Source organism: Myotis myotis, unplaced genomic scaffold (genome assembly GCF_014108235.1).
Source record: "Myotis myotis isolate mMyoMyo1 unplaced genomic scaffold, mMyoMyo1.p scaffold_m19_p_11, whole genome shotgun sequence".
In the NCBI taxonomy this organism is placed as follows: domain Eukaryota; kingdom Metazoa; phylum Chordata; class Mammalia; order Chiroptera; family Vespertilionidae; genus Myotis; species Myotis myotis.
Genome location: NW_023416315.1, coordinates 40373248 through 40389138, shown reverse-complemented (window position 1 = coordinate 40389138; position 15891 = coordinate 40373248). Strand labels below are relative to the sequence as shown.

The 15891-nt window shown below is 44.5% G+C and overlaps 1 protein-coding gene across 2 annotated transcripts; it reads left to right on the top strand.

The window, feature by feature from the left end:
- The first annotated feature begins 3258 nt into the window (after window positions 1-3258).
- STEAP1 (STEAP family member 1) lies at window positions 3259-14062 on the top strand. 2 transcript variants are annotated; one of them, XM_036328267.1, is made up of 6 exons: window positions 3356-3373; window positions 8344-8452; window positions 9212-9330; window positions 10339-10851; window positions 11437-11601; window positions 13702-14062. In XM_036328267.1, the coding sequence occupies exons 3-6, from the start codon at window positions 9328-9330 to the stop codon at window positions 13957-13959; spliced, it is 939 nt and encodes a 312-aa protein (XP_036184160.1). In that variant the 5' UTR covers window positions 3356-3373; window positions 8344-8452; window positions 9212-9327; the 3' UTR covers window positions 13960-14062. The 2 variants fall into 2 exon arrangements, with proteins under 2 accessions (XP_036184159.1, XP_036184160.1); XM_036328266.1 differs by lacking the exon at window positions 9212-9330 and having other exon boundaries at window positions 3259-3373.
- Window positions 14063-15891: the final 1829 nt, after the last annotated feature.

The following is a 15891-nucleotide window of genomic DNA, read 5'->3' as shown; positions in this document are numbered from 1 at the left end:
CGTTTCTAGGAGCCAAAGCAGAGCACAGCCTGGACTCTCCTGCTGCTGCTCCTCCCCTAAGTCCCTCGGGCCGCACTGCCCCAGCTGTAACCCATGTTCTCTCAGTCACCTGGGCTCAGGCTGTGACATCCTTACCGCAGGGCGTCAAGAGCCTACACTCCAGGCCGGAGGCAGGCGGCCGGGCCCTGTCCAGTAACAGCAGCAGCTCTGCTTTAGGTTTGGGGTGCTGGGTTAGGGGATGAGAGGATGAAGGGAAGGACTAAACCTGGGGTTTAAGGGCTTAGTCAGCTAGGGGATGGGGTGTGAGGTTTATGTGTACAAGATTTGGACAGCTGAAGGGGGAAGTCACTCTCAGAGACTTGGATTCGGGTTCCTCAACTGTGCATAGCAGCCACTTCACAGAGCTGCTGCGGAGCTTAACAGGAGCCAGCTGGGGGTGAGCAGGGGGGAGCTGCACCTGCACACCCCCTCCCCCCCTCCTCCCCCCTCCTCCCCCCTCCTCCCACCCTCCTTCCAGCGCCAAGCGGATTCACAGCTCAGTTTCAGAGCAGTCTACCTGAGCGACTACTGAGGGACAGCTGAGCAGGCCTGTGACACCCAAGGACTGACAGAGCAGTTTCGCCGTGACTGCAAAGGAGGGCGGAGACCCCACGAGGGCTGAGAGGCCAGAGGGTTATCTTCCCTGCAAAAGTCCCCCTCTCCCCCCTGAGGAGTGTGGGGTCTCAGCCCCATGCCAGAACCCCCAAATCAGAGCACCAGAGCCGGGATAAAGAGCCTGCACAGCATCTGGCCTCGAAAATCAGTGGGGACTGTGTCTCTAGAATCCCAGGCGCCCTCCTAAAGGCACTCACCTGGGCTCTGGTAGAGGACAGGCGACTCGGCGTACAGAACCATAAGGAGGCGATCTGGGTGGCGAGGTTTGAGGAGAGATCTGGAGGGTTGGCTACTGAGGTCCCTGAGTCCACATCCCACCCCGCCCTCAGGCACCGGCTCCCAGGGTCAGGCACTCCTGTTCTCACAGCACCAGCTGGGGGGGGGGGGGGATGCACCAACCCTGTCACCCTGTCCTCCAAACACCACCCTGCCAGGTCCATCCCACACAAAGGACTGTTGGCTTCACCCAACAGGGACTTGAGGTGCACTGTTTTTCTTACGAAGCTACAGAAAGACTCTCAGAGGCCAGTGAACTGTGTGGCTTTGGAATGGAGGCCAAACACTCGCCCCTCCCGTGGGTTAGGCAGGCGCCGCCCCCAACAGAAGACTCCCTTGTCAGGGTCCCTGGCCCGCGGCAGTGGAGGCGGTGCAGTGAAGGGGAGCTGTGCAGCTTGCTCCCCTCCCCAGGGCTAGCGCCTCCTGCCAGAGAGGGGTACCTTGACCTGCATTCCCAAATCCCGCTGGCCCCATCCTGCTGAGCTCAGTACCGCGGGGGGAGGGGGGGGGATGCAGCTCAGAACTGGAACCTTTGGGGCAACTGCCTTGGAGCCTCCAGTCAGGGTCCCTGTGCAGCTCACTCTCCTCCAGAAGGCTGGTGCCACCCCCAGCAGAGGCCTGCCTGGATCTATTCCTCCAAGTCCGTGTGTGTGTGTGTGTGTGTGTGTGTGTGTGTGTGTGTGTGTGTGTCTAGGGTAGGGGGGGTGGGTAGGAGAGAAGGGAGGAAAGATGGCTCCTCTCAGAACTGGGATGTTGGAAAAAATTACCCTCAGAGGCTCCATCCAGTCTGGAGCTCAAGCAGTTGTGGCTGCAGAACTAAGGGAAGGAGTGCAGCTCGCCCCTCCCAAGGCCCGGTCCCACTGGCCCGTCCTGCTGAGCTCCCTCCTGCAGGGCGGCAGCTGGCGGCACCAACTGAACCTGGTGTGCTCCTCAGGGGGAGCAGAGATGGAGACGCTAGCAGAGACTGAGGGGAAAGGCTCTGGACTGGGGCCGCATTCTCCATTCTCCCCATCCAGTGCCTGACCACCTGCCCCCAAGCAGGGGACCCACTATCCCTGTCCTCCTGAGCTGGCCGCCCTGCTCTGCCGAGCTGGAGCCTTGTGGAAGCGCGAGTGGGACACAGCCAGCCTGGGTCGTGGGAGGGATAAAAAGCTGTGGTGCCCTGGTCGGTGTGGTCCAGTGGATAGAGCATCAGCCCAAGCACCAAACGGCGGCGGGTTCACTTCCCGGTGAAGGGAACATACCTGGGTTGCAGGTGCCGGAGGCAACCAATCCATGTGCCTCTCTCACACGGATGTTTCTCTCTCTTTCTCTCTCCCTCTCTCCTCATTCCTTTCCACTCTCTCTAAACATCAATGCAAAAAATATCATCAGGTGAGGATAACAAACAAAAGCTGTGGTACATTTACATGATGGAATACTACTTGGTCCTTTAAAAAAAAGAGAGAGAGAACTTACCTTTTGTAACAGCATGGATGGATCTGGAGATTATTATGCTAAGTGAAATAAGCCAGTCAGAGAAAGACAAAGACCATATAACCTCACTTATATGTGGAATCCAATGAACAAAATAAAGACAAAATAGAAACAGAGGCATGGATACATACGTGGAACCAACCGACAGCTGTCAGAGGGGAGCAGGGTTGAGGGACTGAATGCAAGTGAAGGAATTAAGAAAAAAAAGTTCATAATAACACATAGACACAGACACCAGTGAGGTGATGGCCGGAGGGAAAGGGTGGCCACGGTGGTGGGTGAAGGTGGGGAGCGGGGAGGGATGGGGAGGGAAAGAGGCTTTGCCTGGGGCTATGGGTGCAGGATGCAGTGCGCAGATGATGCTTCATTGAGTTGTGCCCTCGAAACCTGTACCCCCAATAAATTCAGTAAATAAACACATAAGTAAAATGGACTAGCGGAGCTTTAAAATGATCCATCTCAAAGGCTGGACTGACCGTGCTCCAGCATCACCTGGGAACTTGTTAGAAACGCAGAACCTCAGGCCCCGTCCCAGGCCCACGGAGCTGGAAAGGGTTTGTGGCGGTTGTGGGGGGCGGGGGGTGTTCTTATAAGCCCCGCCGTTGGTGCACGTTAACGTTTGAGAACCATGGCACCAAGGTTCGTTACTGGAAGATCGCAGAAAGGCGAGCAGGAGGGGGTGCAGCCGACCTCCGCGGGGGGGGGCGGGCAGGGCAATTTGAGCGAGAAACAAACAAATCGACGGGAGCGGCCAGGTTGCAACACAGAGGAAACCCCACACGGGGCCCCTGGGACCTGCGCGGACAGCGCATCCAGGCCGGGCGGCGCCCGCAGGTGGCGCTAAAGCGGCCGCGGACCCGGGGGCGGGGTCAGCGCCCGCGCTCTTGGGCTCGGGCGCCGCGTGGGGCTGGTACCTCGGGACGGCTTCGCGGCCGCCACTTAACCGTCGGGTCGCGCCGGGAAGCGGGTAAGTCCCTTGAATCATCCCGGCTGGTCGCCGGCTTCCAGCCTCGGGCCGCCGCGGGGTGCGAGCCGGCGCGGGACCGGGCGGCGGCGCTCCGGGCGAGCGCGGCTCCACTCGCCCGTGAGCGCCTGTGCGGGGCGCGCTGCGCTGCCGGACAGCCGGCCCCCCGCGCAGCACACCGCTCCGCTGGGACCGGTCCCGGGGCGGGAGCCAGACACTCATCAGGAAGCCTTTTCGCTGGGGGATCGGGGGAAATGATGCGCTATGCAGTTTACTATTAGGTTGGGTTCTGACGGCAAGTTTGCCAACTTGGCAAAATCGCCGTGGGTTTGCCTGGCATTGATGAATGGTTGGTACACAGTGCTTAAAATCGCGCCGCTGGTCTTCGCGTTTCCTAGTAACAGGAAGTTTTTAAATCCTTGGAACATTAGTCCTCCTCTTTCAGGATCTGGATTGGGGTACAGATTCCCTCCAAACAGCCAATCAAGGCTTTATTTTCGTCCTGGGTCAAATCCACTTGGAGGGGATTGCAGAGATAAAATATACGAACACTTTCAGATTTCTTACTCTGTTCTTTTTAATATATATATATATTTCTCTCAACATCCTGACGTTTAATAAGTCATTCATTTAGCACAGGGCAGATGCAGTGCTTAAGAATAGCAGCCCAGGGAAGAAAAACATCTCCCCTTCAGTAGTTAAACGTGGTAACAAAAGTGTCCACTGAAAGTATCAGTTTGGAATTGCAAAGCAACCCACAATGTATTCCAGTCATTGAGTTTCTTCATATTCTAAACTCTTCGACATAAACATGAGTCAGTTGGGCTATGTCAATATTTAGCAGGAACATGAGGTCAGCAGTCCTGTTACAGCAAAATGGAGCAGTCACATCAAGAAATATGCTTTGCTTTTTTAATGGGGATGAAAGAGAACTTTGGGTCAAATTCGGGAGTTCCTAATATCTGAACACTGCGCTGTTTCCTGTATTTATTTATTTATTTATTTATTTATTTATTTATTTTCATGAGAAGATTTCACTGTGGAATTTAAATTATATATTTGGTTAATGTCTGATGGAAACCACCATAGTTTACTCGACTGACATTTTCTTGGCTTCTGGGCACAAAGTTGACTGTGGGCCACACAGTCAACAGGCCACCTCACTCACTGCCCTGGGCTTTTCCTTGGCTTTGCTCTTCAGCATGGTCTCGCTCCCATGCAGATGAATGGCTATATACTCAGCCCCGCTCCCCCTCCCCATCGGGGGCAGGGCCGGCTGACCTCCCACAGCACCCCCTTCCACCCCCTGCCAGCTGGGCCCCGATTGGCCCCTCACCCCGATCAGGGTAGCAGGGTAGGGGGCAGCCAGCCAACCTCCGGCATCCCTCCCCTCGCATCCCTCCCCTCACCGGCCCGGCCAGATCGGCCCCCATGGGATAGCCCGGCCCAACCCCACCCGTGCACTGGGCCTTTGGTTCTCCTTATAATGTTACCTAAATCACCAGATGATTTGGAGTAATACTGTTTAAGGAAAAATACCATAAGCTCCCCCAGAGCTGGCATGAAGTCTCATTTTTCTTTCCCTCCTCAGTGTCCATCACAGGGTTGAGGTCATGAATACTAGATGCTTGGCATGTGCTTTACTCAGAACTCTTTCAAATGCCAATGCTATAAACCCAAGTCAAACTAACAAGCAAAAGAAAGAGGATGTATTAGCCTGTGTAACTGAAAATATCAGTATCATCTCTCAGGGAATCTAAATACTCAAAGTATACCACTGGACCTCTTCTGCGTGCCTATTTCTGGCTTGTGCTTCTGTGTTTGGTCTGTCCTCCATCCTATTGAAGGCATCTTCCCCCTCACGGCATGGGGAAGGAAGTGGTAGGTTTCCATCCTCCCAACTTCATGTGTTAGACATGTCCTCTTTATCTTCCACTTCCATGTATAAATCTCAAAGGAGGATCTGACTGGTTCAGCAGGGCTTGTACTAGTGTGCCATCCCTAAACCAATCAATGTGATCAGAGGAATAGAGAACTGGGAATAGCCCAGACTGAGTCATATGCCCACTTCTATGGCCAAAGGAAGAGCATTTCTCCAAATGGAGGAAATTTTTTATATAATTTTTTTTTTAAATGGGCTCTTTTCAGCCAGCACCAAACCACAGGCATCTCTAGGGTCAGCTGGCACAAGCGCTGCAAGACTGGGGGCGAGAGAGAGGCCTACCGTGAGAAGTGAAAATATGAACTGGGACGCCCTGCTGCCAGCACGAAGATTGGACCCCGCTGCATACACACAGTCCACGTGCGGGGAGGCAACAAGAAGTACCGAGCCTTGAGGCTGGACAGGGGCAACTTCTGGGGCTCAGAGTATTCGACTCGCAAAACAAGGATTATTGATGTCTACAATGCATCCAGCAATGAACTAACTGGTAAAGACCCTAGTAAGGAACTGCATCGTGCTCACTGACAGCACACCGTACTGACAGTGGTATGAGTCCCACCAGGCACTGTCCTTGGGCCACAAGAAGGGGGCCAAGCTGACTATTGAGGAGAAAGAGATTTTAAACAAAAAAAAGATCAAAGAGAATTCAGAAGAAATATGATGAAAGGAGAAAGGATGCCAAAATCAGCAGTCTTCTCAAGGAACAGGACCAGCGGGCAAACTTCTTTCATGCATCGCTTCAAGACTAGATGGCTGTGTGCTAGAGGGCACGGAACTAGCATTCTAAGGAAAATCAAGGCCCAGAAAGGCAAAGAAATCCTCTTCCCTCCTATCTTAGCTCATGTAATAAAGGTATTTACTCAAAAAAAAAAGGGGGAGGCCTAGCTGGTTTGGCTCAGTGGATAGAGCTTCGGCCGGTGGACTGAAGGGTTCCGAGTTCAATGCCAGTCAAGGTGGACAGACTAAAAAAATATCCTCAGCATGAATATTGTGAAACTTGAAAATGAATAATATATGGAAAATGTTCGCAGAGTGCTTCAACAAGGGCAAATGGTGGAACTATGTAAAGATGGCTCTTCATTCTTTTTTGTTTTGTTTTTATTGAATTTTTACAGAGAGGAAGGGAGAGGGATAGAGAGCCAGAAACATCAGCTGCCTCCTGGACACTCCCCACTGGGGATGTCCCCACAACCAAGGCCCATGCCCCCCGGCCAGAATCGAACCTGAGACCCTTGAGTCCGCAGGCCGACGCTCTATCCACCTAGCCAAACCAGCTAGGGCGCTCTTCCTCATTCTTTTTTTTTTTTTTTTTTTTTTTAAATATATCTTATTGATTTTTTACAGAGAGGAAGGGAGAGAGATAGAGAGTTAGAAACATCGATGAGAGAGAAACATCGATCAGCTGCCTCCTGCACATCTCCCACTGGGGATATGCCCGCAACCCAGGCACATGCCCCTGACCGGAATCGAACCCGGGACCCCCCAGTCCGCAGGCTGACGCTCTATCCACTGAGCCAAACCGGTTTCGGCGCTCTTCCTCATTCTTTGTGAAGATCAAACCTTTAAAAGTTGGAGAGTGCTTTAAGTATTTTAAACTATTCCTGGCAACAGCTTTCCATTCAATGAAGTGTTGCAGGTGCTCTAAAATTCAGAAACATTTAGAATGTTTTCTCTCAGTCAAATTGTTATATATCTAATCTGCTTTACTCATTGAATTTCACAAAGTACAAATTGGAGATGTATTCCTCTGGAAATACATTTAGAACAAATAAAAACAATGAATAATATTGTGACATTATATGTTTCTCTTTCCTAAAAAATGTTACACCAAGCCTGAATGAAGTTCTGTTGGGTATTTAGGAAAACAGTCCTTTATAGGGTAGGAAGTTGGACAAAGTTAGTTTCCACAGGGTTGATCAGAATAGGGGCATGTCAGTGATTGAACAAAGCTCAATAACCCCAGTGGAAATACCAGCAATGTGTGTTTTACCAACAAAAACCAGTCTGTTACTCTGAAAATACCACCTTTCATTCCTTTGTGCCACTATCAGAGTTCACCTTCCCGAGAGTGTCCATTTTATTCATTGTCTGAAACTCAAAAAATTTGCCCATAAAATCATTTAATTATTACTTCAAATTCTAGTGTCAACCCCCAAAAATACAACTTCCTGATCTTACACCAGCAAACTCCAGCTTCCATTGATAACATTATTACTCTCAGAAAAAAATGCATTCCTAATTCTATTTACCTTTGAGGGGAGTTGGCATTCTTCTAAATGAGCACCTGGAGTTAAATTCCCCTAAACAAAAGGCAACATCCAACCATTTGAATTTCATATACTAGTAGACACCTAGGTCATACATTGTACCGCTAGTTGGACAAAGTAAAGCAGTTTCTCTTGACACAAGGGCCCTGGATGGAGATTATAATGTAAAGTTTAATGTGTAAATCAGTCACTAACTGTATTTTAATTATATCTTATCTGCCGCTGTAGTCCTCATATGAGGAAACTGTGCCGTGCCAGCAAGGCCAAGGGTGAACCTGAGTGGGGCGGCTGAGAGGCTTAGACAAGACAGACAAGAGAATGAAAGCTGGGTCTCGGTGGTATGCTGCTTCTCTGAGAGACAGCGACCAACACCCACAAGCCATGTCTTTATTTTATAGCAGATGCCACGAGGCAAAGTAAGGGCGTGGTCAAGATGTTTGCAACATTCTCATTGGTTTCGATCCTGCTCAGTTTCATGCACCTGAACTCTGTCAAGCCCACATCACTCAGACACGTGGGGCCACGTGTTTGGACCACAGGTTCAAGCTTACAGCTACAGCTGTTGGCTATAATTGTGCAGGGAAGGCTCTGCCCTCCAAGCTGGGACTTGCACGTGGCAATGAGAGGACTGTGCCCTCTCCTCAGTCCAAGGCTTGAACCTGTCCAAACACTGTAGCCGTTCCCCACAGGAAACTGCTCATGTTGCCCTGTCAATATCATAAAGAGCATAGACTTGCAGAAGATAATTATTTTTATTTTCATAGGTGGCTGAAGCAATATTTTATAGAATTAATGGAAATCCAACAAAACATCGCAAACCAAGAACTTTGGAAAATGAAGCCTAGGAGAAGTCTAGAAGAAGATGACTATTTGGTAAAATAATAATTAAAATCCATAAACATAACTCAAATGCTATTCTATATCTCATGGTGCTGTAAGAGTGATTTTTCACCCTCGTCTGCTGATATTTTCACTGATTCATGTCACTGATGTTGTGATGGGTGCAGGTCAGTGACGTATAGGAGAGAAATTGTACCTTGACTGACTGCCATGGACTTAGCTGAATAACCTTGAATGAGTCACTGAAAACCCTGGGTCTTAGTCTATCTGTAAAGTGAGAGAGTTAGACCATATCATCTCCAACGCCCTACCAATGTTTTCTAACATCCTCAATGAGTCTGTTTCAAAAGAATCGCCAGTGCCCATATGACAGTTGTGCAAGCATGCGTTTTTTAATGGGCACCATGGCAGCTTACCAAGAGATCATCAAGTTAATTAATGTTCACTGTTTAACCAAATGCATTCAATTTTAGAATAAGAACCACTGGTCCCACTTTTCCCTACCTCAAGATAAAACGTTTCTGACTACATTATCAACTGAAAAAGTGGTGGAAATTTTTTGTTTTAAACTCTTTTTACCTTTCTAAATGATCTCAACTCAGTTTTAACAGAAATTATATATTTTACCTTAATTATTTTAATAAGCAAAATAATTAAGATATAAGCACACACTTTATAAAATAAGTGTACATAAAATGAAATCATTTTTATTTTCCAAGTTAACTGCCCTATTTCCTGTTCCGTAACTCTTTACCCTTAACCAGAAAATTGATTTCGGTTGATTGTACTTAGAGTGTTTTAATGTGAAGAGATGACAGATGCTGCATCATGCTCAACTCCCTTCTAACTGGAGTAATTGGAAAAGACATTGGATGTAATAGTGATTTATTACTGGAAGTTAAAGTCAAATGGTGAGAGGTTATTTTTAAACACCAAAAATTATAGAGAACTGTGTGAAGTAAAGTTACCATCCATAAAATGAGGAGATGAGCAAGTTACTCACTAACATGTTGAGCACTAAAATGCTAAGGTTCTACATATAGAGCTATAAGAAATGAGTAATACATATTGGGTGAGAAAGTAAATTCATAAAGTAACACAATAAAGAAACACTGATATAATTTCTCATTTTGAGTTTTTTTGTTTTGTTTTTTGATTTGCTGATATAGCAGTCAATTGTGGAAATGACTAAATATTCAATGTAACCTTCTTTGGAATTGTTGACTAACTAGAAATACAACTGAGTAAAGAAGTATAACTTTCTCAAGAAATAGATCATCCCTATGAGATTTAACTACTTATATAGCCTTTGTACTTCTAATAGACTATTTGTCCATGGTTACTTACACCAATGAGATAATTTAGAAATATAAAATCAAGGTTTAAGACTACTATGACGGAAATTATAAATTTTTTTCTAATAGTAATGACCATATAAGTCTTAATCTCCTGCACTTGAATTAATGAAGAATTCACTCTTCAGTTTTTTGCCAAGAGTTACCCAGTAACCAATAAAAATATTTTAAAATACATACAACTGTTACAATTTACAACTGTTACTATTTTTACCAAAGATTACTGGATGTTTTTTAGTTTTCAATTTTAGTTTCCCAGTTGCATTATTGCATCCTTTTATGCCTTCAAGACAGAAGCACATGGCCTAAGCTTTAGTGGAGATATCTGAAGCATGTATTTATTTTGAAAAATGAGCAACAGAAACTAATAGAGAACTCCAAAGTAGCTACGTGCACCTTTGATCAGTGCTACATAGACTATGCCATCTCTTCAGCTAAAACCAGTATCCAAAAACAAGGTTCTGAATGTCCATTTTAACTGAAAAGCACAATGAGCAATAAATAATTCGTTCAAGGAAATCTCGTTGTTTAAATTTTAAGATGTTTGTTTTCTTTTCTTCGTAGAATAAGAACTCAGGAGAGACCAGCATGCTGAAAAGACCTGTGCTTTTGCACTTGGACCAAACAGCCCATTTTGATGACTTTGACTGTCCCCAAAAGCTTCAGTGCAAACAGGAGCTCTTCCCAGAATGGCGCTTGCCAATTAAAATTGCTGCTGTCATATCCTCTCTGACTTTTCTCTACACTCTTCTGAGGGAAGTAATTCACCCTCTTGTAACTTCCCATCAACAGTGGTTTTATAAAATTCCAATCCTGGTCATCAACAAAGTCTTGCCCATGGTTTCCATCACCCTCTTGGCGCTGGTGTATTTGCCAGGTGTGATAGCAGCAGCTGTACAGCTCCGTAATGGAACCAAGTATAAGAAATTTCCACATTGGTTGGATAGGTGGATGTTAACAAGGAAGCAGTTTGGGCTGCTCAGTTTCTTTTTTGCTGTATTGCATGCAATTTATAGTTTATCCTATCCAATGAGGCGATCCTACAGGTACAAGTTGCTGAACTGGGCGTATCAACAGGTAGGATGATGAGATCGACAATATCACTTAACCAAAAAGTCTAAGTCACCTAACAGATTAACTCTTTGTCATGTTAATATCAACACCTCAAACCCCTGTTGAAACCCTGTGCTGAGAAAGTAATCTGCATTTTAAAATGTTTTATTATTAACCCTTTATTGGGGCTTGGCTGTATAGTTTTACATCGAGGAATATATTTTAAGCTGAAAATTTAAACTACAACTTTAACAATGCAAACAAGTATTGTGTTCATGGACACAGCCACATTTCCATTTTCTATCACCCTCACGAGATTACTTTTAATGCTCATTTTTCTTATTTTCTGTTTATTTACCCCGTGTGCCTGCACATTACAGTTCTAACCATAATTATTATATAAATGAAACGGTTACATCAATGTTGCATTCAAGAAAGTGATTAATAGTTCCTATGTCATTTCTTTCAGAGGAATGCAAAAACAAGTCATAATTGTGTAGAGGCCCCAGTTATCAGGCCCTCCATAGCAGCCAGAGTGAGTGTAGGAGGGGGTTCATGTGCGGGAACTAGGTGTTCTTTACATTCATTCCTCTTTTCACCCTCTGGTAGGTCCAACAAAAGAAAGAAGATGCCTGGATTGAGCATGATGTTTGGAGAATGGAAATGTATGTGTCTCTGGGAATCGTGGCACTTGCAATCCTGGCTCTGTTGGCAGTGACATCTATTCCATCTGTGAGTGACTCTTTGACATGGAGAGAATTTCACTATATTCAGGTAAATGATGTATAAAATGTGTCTGTTCCCTCAGAGCGGTCAATCTTTTCGTGCTTATAATATCATCAAGTATACTGACTTTACCCCATAGAAAATAACAAATGGTTTGCCAGTAGCCAAGATCCTACCACTTGTTCCCATTAATACTGTGCGCTCCTATAATTTTTCCCTATTGCTGCTAAATAGAAGTGTTTCCTAGATATAAATAAAAGCTATTACTCAAAGAGAAGTATTTCTAACATTTGAAATGTGTTAGCTATCCATCTAATAATTTTAAATGTGATATTTTAGAAATTTAATATTTATGGGGTTTTTTACTTCCCCCCCAAAATAAAAATATTCTCTTGCCTAGCATCTAATTTTATTCATCCCTTTTAAGTTACATAGCTTTGTACTATCCATAAAAAAGCATCTCTCCTTGAAATATGGAGTTATATCTACCAAAGGTATTCTAATACCTAATTGTAAATGCTGCTTTTTCCAAATTACATTTTATGTAGCTTACTCACGTGAAGCTACTCAATATTCTTGGAATTCAAACCATTTCAGATTTACTGAGGTTAATCTCCTAGTAGTAGATTACACCATAAAAAGAGCTATGTGCCAGAATTCACAAGGGGATTTATGTCAGACAAGATTCAAAGGACTAAAATTAATTAAGCCATAAGCACTGCCAAGATTTTTAAAATTTTATAGCTTTACCTTGTATGGGTAGACATCTTTGTAAATTCCCACAAAATCAGACATTCCCTACTATCCTTTGTACATGGTCATACTCCCACAAACACTTTATCAGGGCATCTGATTAGGCTGAAAAGCAAGTCTCCATCTGAGTCATTCCACTGTGGCTTAGAAATGGTGCCATGTTTTCCAAGTGCAGTGTTTGTTGATTTTGTAGGTTCAGCCTGATAGCCACTGGAGTTCCCTGCTCCTCATTAATAACTTTCCACACACATGCTGAGCACCACTGCTCAGATCGAATCAGGAATGCAAGCACTGCGTCTTGACAACTAAGCCCATTTCACTACATGCACAACGCCTACTTCATAATAAGTACATAATACACATTTGGTAAAATTAATCTTCAACAAGTCACATGTATTTTTTCAATTAATAACCTAGAAACTTCTCATTTACAGTCCAAGAACTGATTACTCTCCAATTTATGTTGGAGATTTTTATCTGAAAATAGAAACTTAACTATTTGTATTCATTGGGGTTTAAGGGTACTTACTGCTCAATAATTGTGAGTTGGATTTCTCCTGGCAGGCTAATGACCATTTCCAGTAAGTGAATAGAAGTCAAAAGTTATCTAGAAGAGCTATCGTCAGGATGCCGTAAAATTATTTAGGTGAACAACTATTTTTAAGCAACTTTATCGGGATGGTGCCAAGTATCCCAATGCTAGCTGAAATTTTTCTCCACATCTTCATTATCTCTATGTCTTGTTCAAACATTGAAATGATTGTTGGTATTGTCCCACTTTATCAGAATGTTTGATTTTTTTAACATAGGCCAAGATCATTTGTTTTAGTATTCAGATACCAAAATCAAAGTCAATCACTTTGGTCGCCTTCGCAATTAATAAAGATCACTGAGGTCGAATTGATTTTTGCACTAATCTTCAGTCAACCCACCACTCTTTGCTGGGCACCTAAAAGGCTCATTGTGTTGCTTCTGTAGGGGTCCTGTGATGAGTAAGAGGGCCCCTGGTTTTAGATGTCTCCTGATAGGCAGAATTAAGGCGAATGCACAAGAGACAAACGATCACAAAATAAATGTCCTAAGAGAGATGAACAAAGTGTGGAGAAAGGGAAGACAGTGTTATTGACTGGCTGAGACGGAAAGGAAGAGGGTTGTGGATGTTCTTAATTTAAATAGCCTGGAGACAGAGGCATTACCCAAAAGTAGGAGTAACGTGGGGACATGTTAAAAAGAATGGAAAGGTGTGAGTGGACATTGTTAAGAAATGTAATGGGAAAACCATTAGAGGTGAATGGAAGAATTTCCTAGCAACAGAACAGATCCAGATTAAGTACTATGGAATAAACTCTTTTGGAACGAATCTTCACCAAGATAATTTTTTTTTTTCTTTTGCAGAGCAAGCTAGGAATTGTTGCCCTTCTACTGGGCACAATACATGCATTGATTTTTGCCTGGAATAAATGGGTTGATATAAAGCAATTTGTGTGGTATACACCTCCAAGTTTTATGATAGCTGTTTTCCTTCCAATTGTTGTCCTGGTATGTAAAGCTATACTATTCCTGCCATGCTTGAGAAAGAAGATACTGAAGATTAGACATGGTTGGGAAGATGTGACCAAACTTAACAAGATTGAGATGTCTTCCCAGTTGTAGAATTACTGTTTACAACATTTTTGTTCAAATTTGATATATTTTATCATAAATATTTCCAATTTGTATTTGCTTAATAAAAATAACTACTGAGGGTCTTAATATATCTGTGTTTCTGAGTGATGAGTTCAAAATATGTGTATATCAGAGTTGATTCAAAGCAAGAAATAAAATAATCTCAGCACATTCTCTATTTTCAGTAAAGTTGAATAATCACACCTGATTTGCCAGACTACATAGTATTATCCTTCCTATATAACAAAAGCCTAATACGCAAATTATCCCGTCGGGTGGTTGTTGGACCGGGAGTTCGGCCACTCGCTATGATGTGCGCTGATCAGCAGCAGGCAGCACGGAACATGGCAGGCGTCGGCAATGCAGTGCTGGCAGCCAGCAGCAGTGGAGGCGCTGCTGGCCCAGTGGGCCCCAACGAAAGCAGGACCGTGGCAGGGTGGTGGAGCAAGTGAGCGGGCGGCACCAGGCCAAGGTGGGGTACCAGGCAGGGCTGTGGGGCTGCGAGGCTGGGGACATGATCTGGGGACTGATCTCCATAGGCCAACCTGAGGGATCCCACCCGTGCATGAATTCGTGCATCGGGCCTCTAGTAAATAATAAAGACCTTGAAATACCAGTACTTGCTACTCATTAAAAGGTATCATGAGCCATAAAAAAATGTATTATCTGGATCTACCACACAGATATATACAGTGTTATGAGTGTTGTTAAAGAACTCATTTTCCTGTAACTGGGTGTGATTCATGGAACACCCACCTCAAAAACACACAGACTATGTCTACACAAGTAAAGCAACAGAATAATAACAGATACGCAGCCAGGCAAAAGAAAACCCAGGCTATCCAGGGGGAAAAGTCAATTCCAATTTCTCTATCCAACTTACGTACCACTCAGTTGAAGTTACCTTAATACACTGACAAAAGCAGACCATGAATTAGTTCTCCAAGGAGCAAAATATATGTCTACTATCAGACTCTAATCCAACATCCTTCAGAGGTTTTTCATAATTAGCAAAACTAACCGCAAACCTTCTCTGTTATATGGGTCAATTATTTATTAGGACTAAGAGAGCTAATGGTACAAATTAGGACAAACAATTAGTATATTCATTGAGTGGAGTTCAGTTTTTTATTTTTTTCTATTACAAAGGATAGGCTAAGAAGCCTTCTGGATTATAAATTTGAATTCTATGCACGATTGGGGCTCAGATATGCAGACTTGTCTGCAGGTAGTGAAGAAAGGAGTTGAGAGGAGCACAATTAGAAACAGAGCAGACAATAGTGTCCTTGAGAATTCACCACAAGAGAAAAAGGAATCTAGGGCTCTAGAAGTGCGAACCAGATCTAGCAAGGGGCCATTACTATGGAACCACATAAGTACACCATATGCCATATACCATAATAAACCAGCCCTGAGATGTAGCAGTAGAGTACCTGCCCTCTCAAGTGCACTGCAAGATGGCAAAGTGTCAGCATCTCCAGTAGTGAGAGAAAGAAATCCTGTTTCAACCTTCCTGTTACCAAGGCATCGTAGAGGCTGCGGCGTGGGAACAAGATTCCAACCTGAAGTGGCACTTTGATGAAGCTGTCCAGGACAACAGCTGAGTCCTTTCTCTGTTAGCCATTGTAATAAACAGCACAGGCCTATTCTGAAACAGAATAAACCCCTTGGATAATTCCCAGGAATAAAAGAAAATAGACTTACAAAGGTCTTGGAAATAAAGCACAAAGCATAGAGATTCAATTTGAAAACTAGACCATCTACTCTGCATCTTTGCTGAATTTTTTACAATGGTTGTATAGTATTTTTCTAAGCAGAAGAAAACAAAAGTCTTAAATATTTTTTGCTATACACTTGGATTTTTTTTTACTCAATGAACATTTATAGAGTATCTCCCATATACCAGGCCCAGTGCTAGAC

What these genes read in the sequence shown, in the direction of transcription:
- STEAP1 (XM_036328266.1), top strand. Translation starts at nt 8,372, where the DNA reads ATGGAAATCCAACAAAACATCGCAAACCAAGAACTTTGGAAAATGAAG. An exon ending in TAGAAGAAGATGACTATTTG is followed by an intron (nt 8,453 to 10,338) that starts GTAAAATAATAA and finishes TTTTCTTCGTAG; the next exon opens with AATAAGAACTCAGGAGAGAC. An exon ending in TGAACTGGGCGTATCAACAG is followed by an intron (nt 10,852 to 11,436) that starts GTAGGATGATGA and finishes ACCCTCTGGTAG; the next exon opens with GTCCAACAAAAGAAAGAAGA.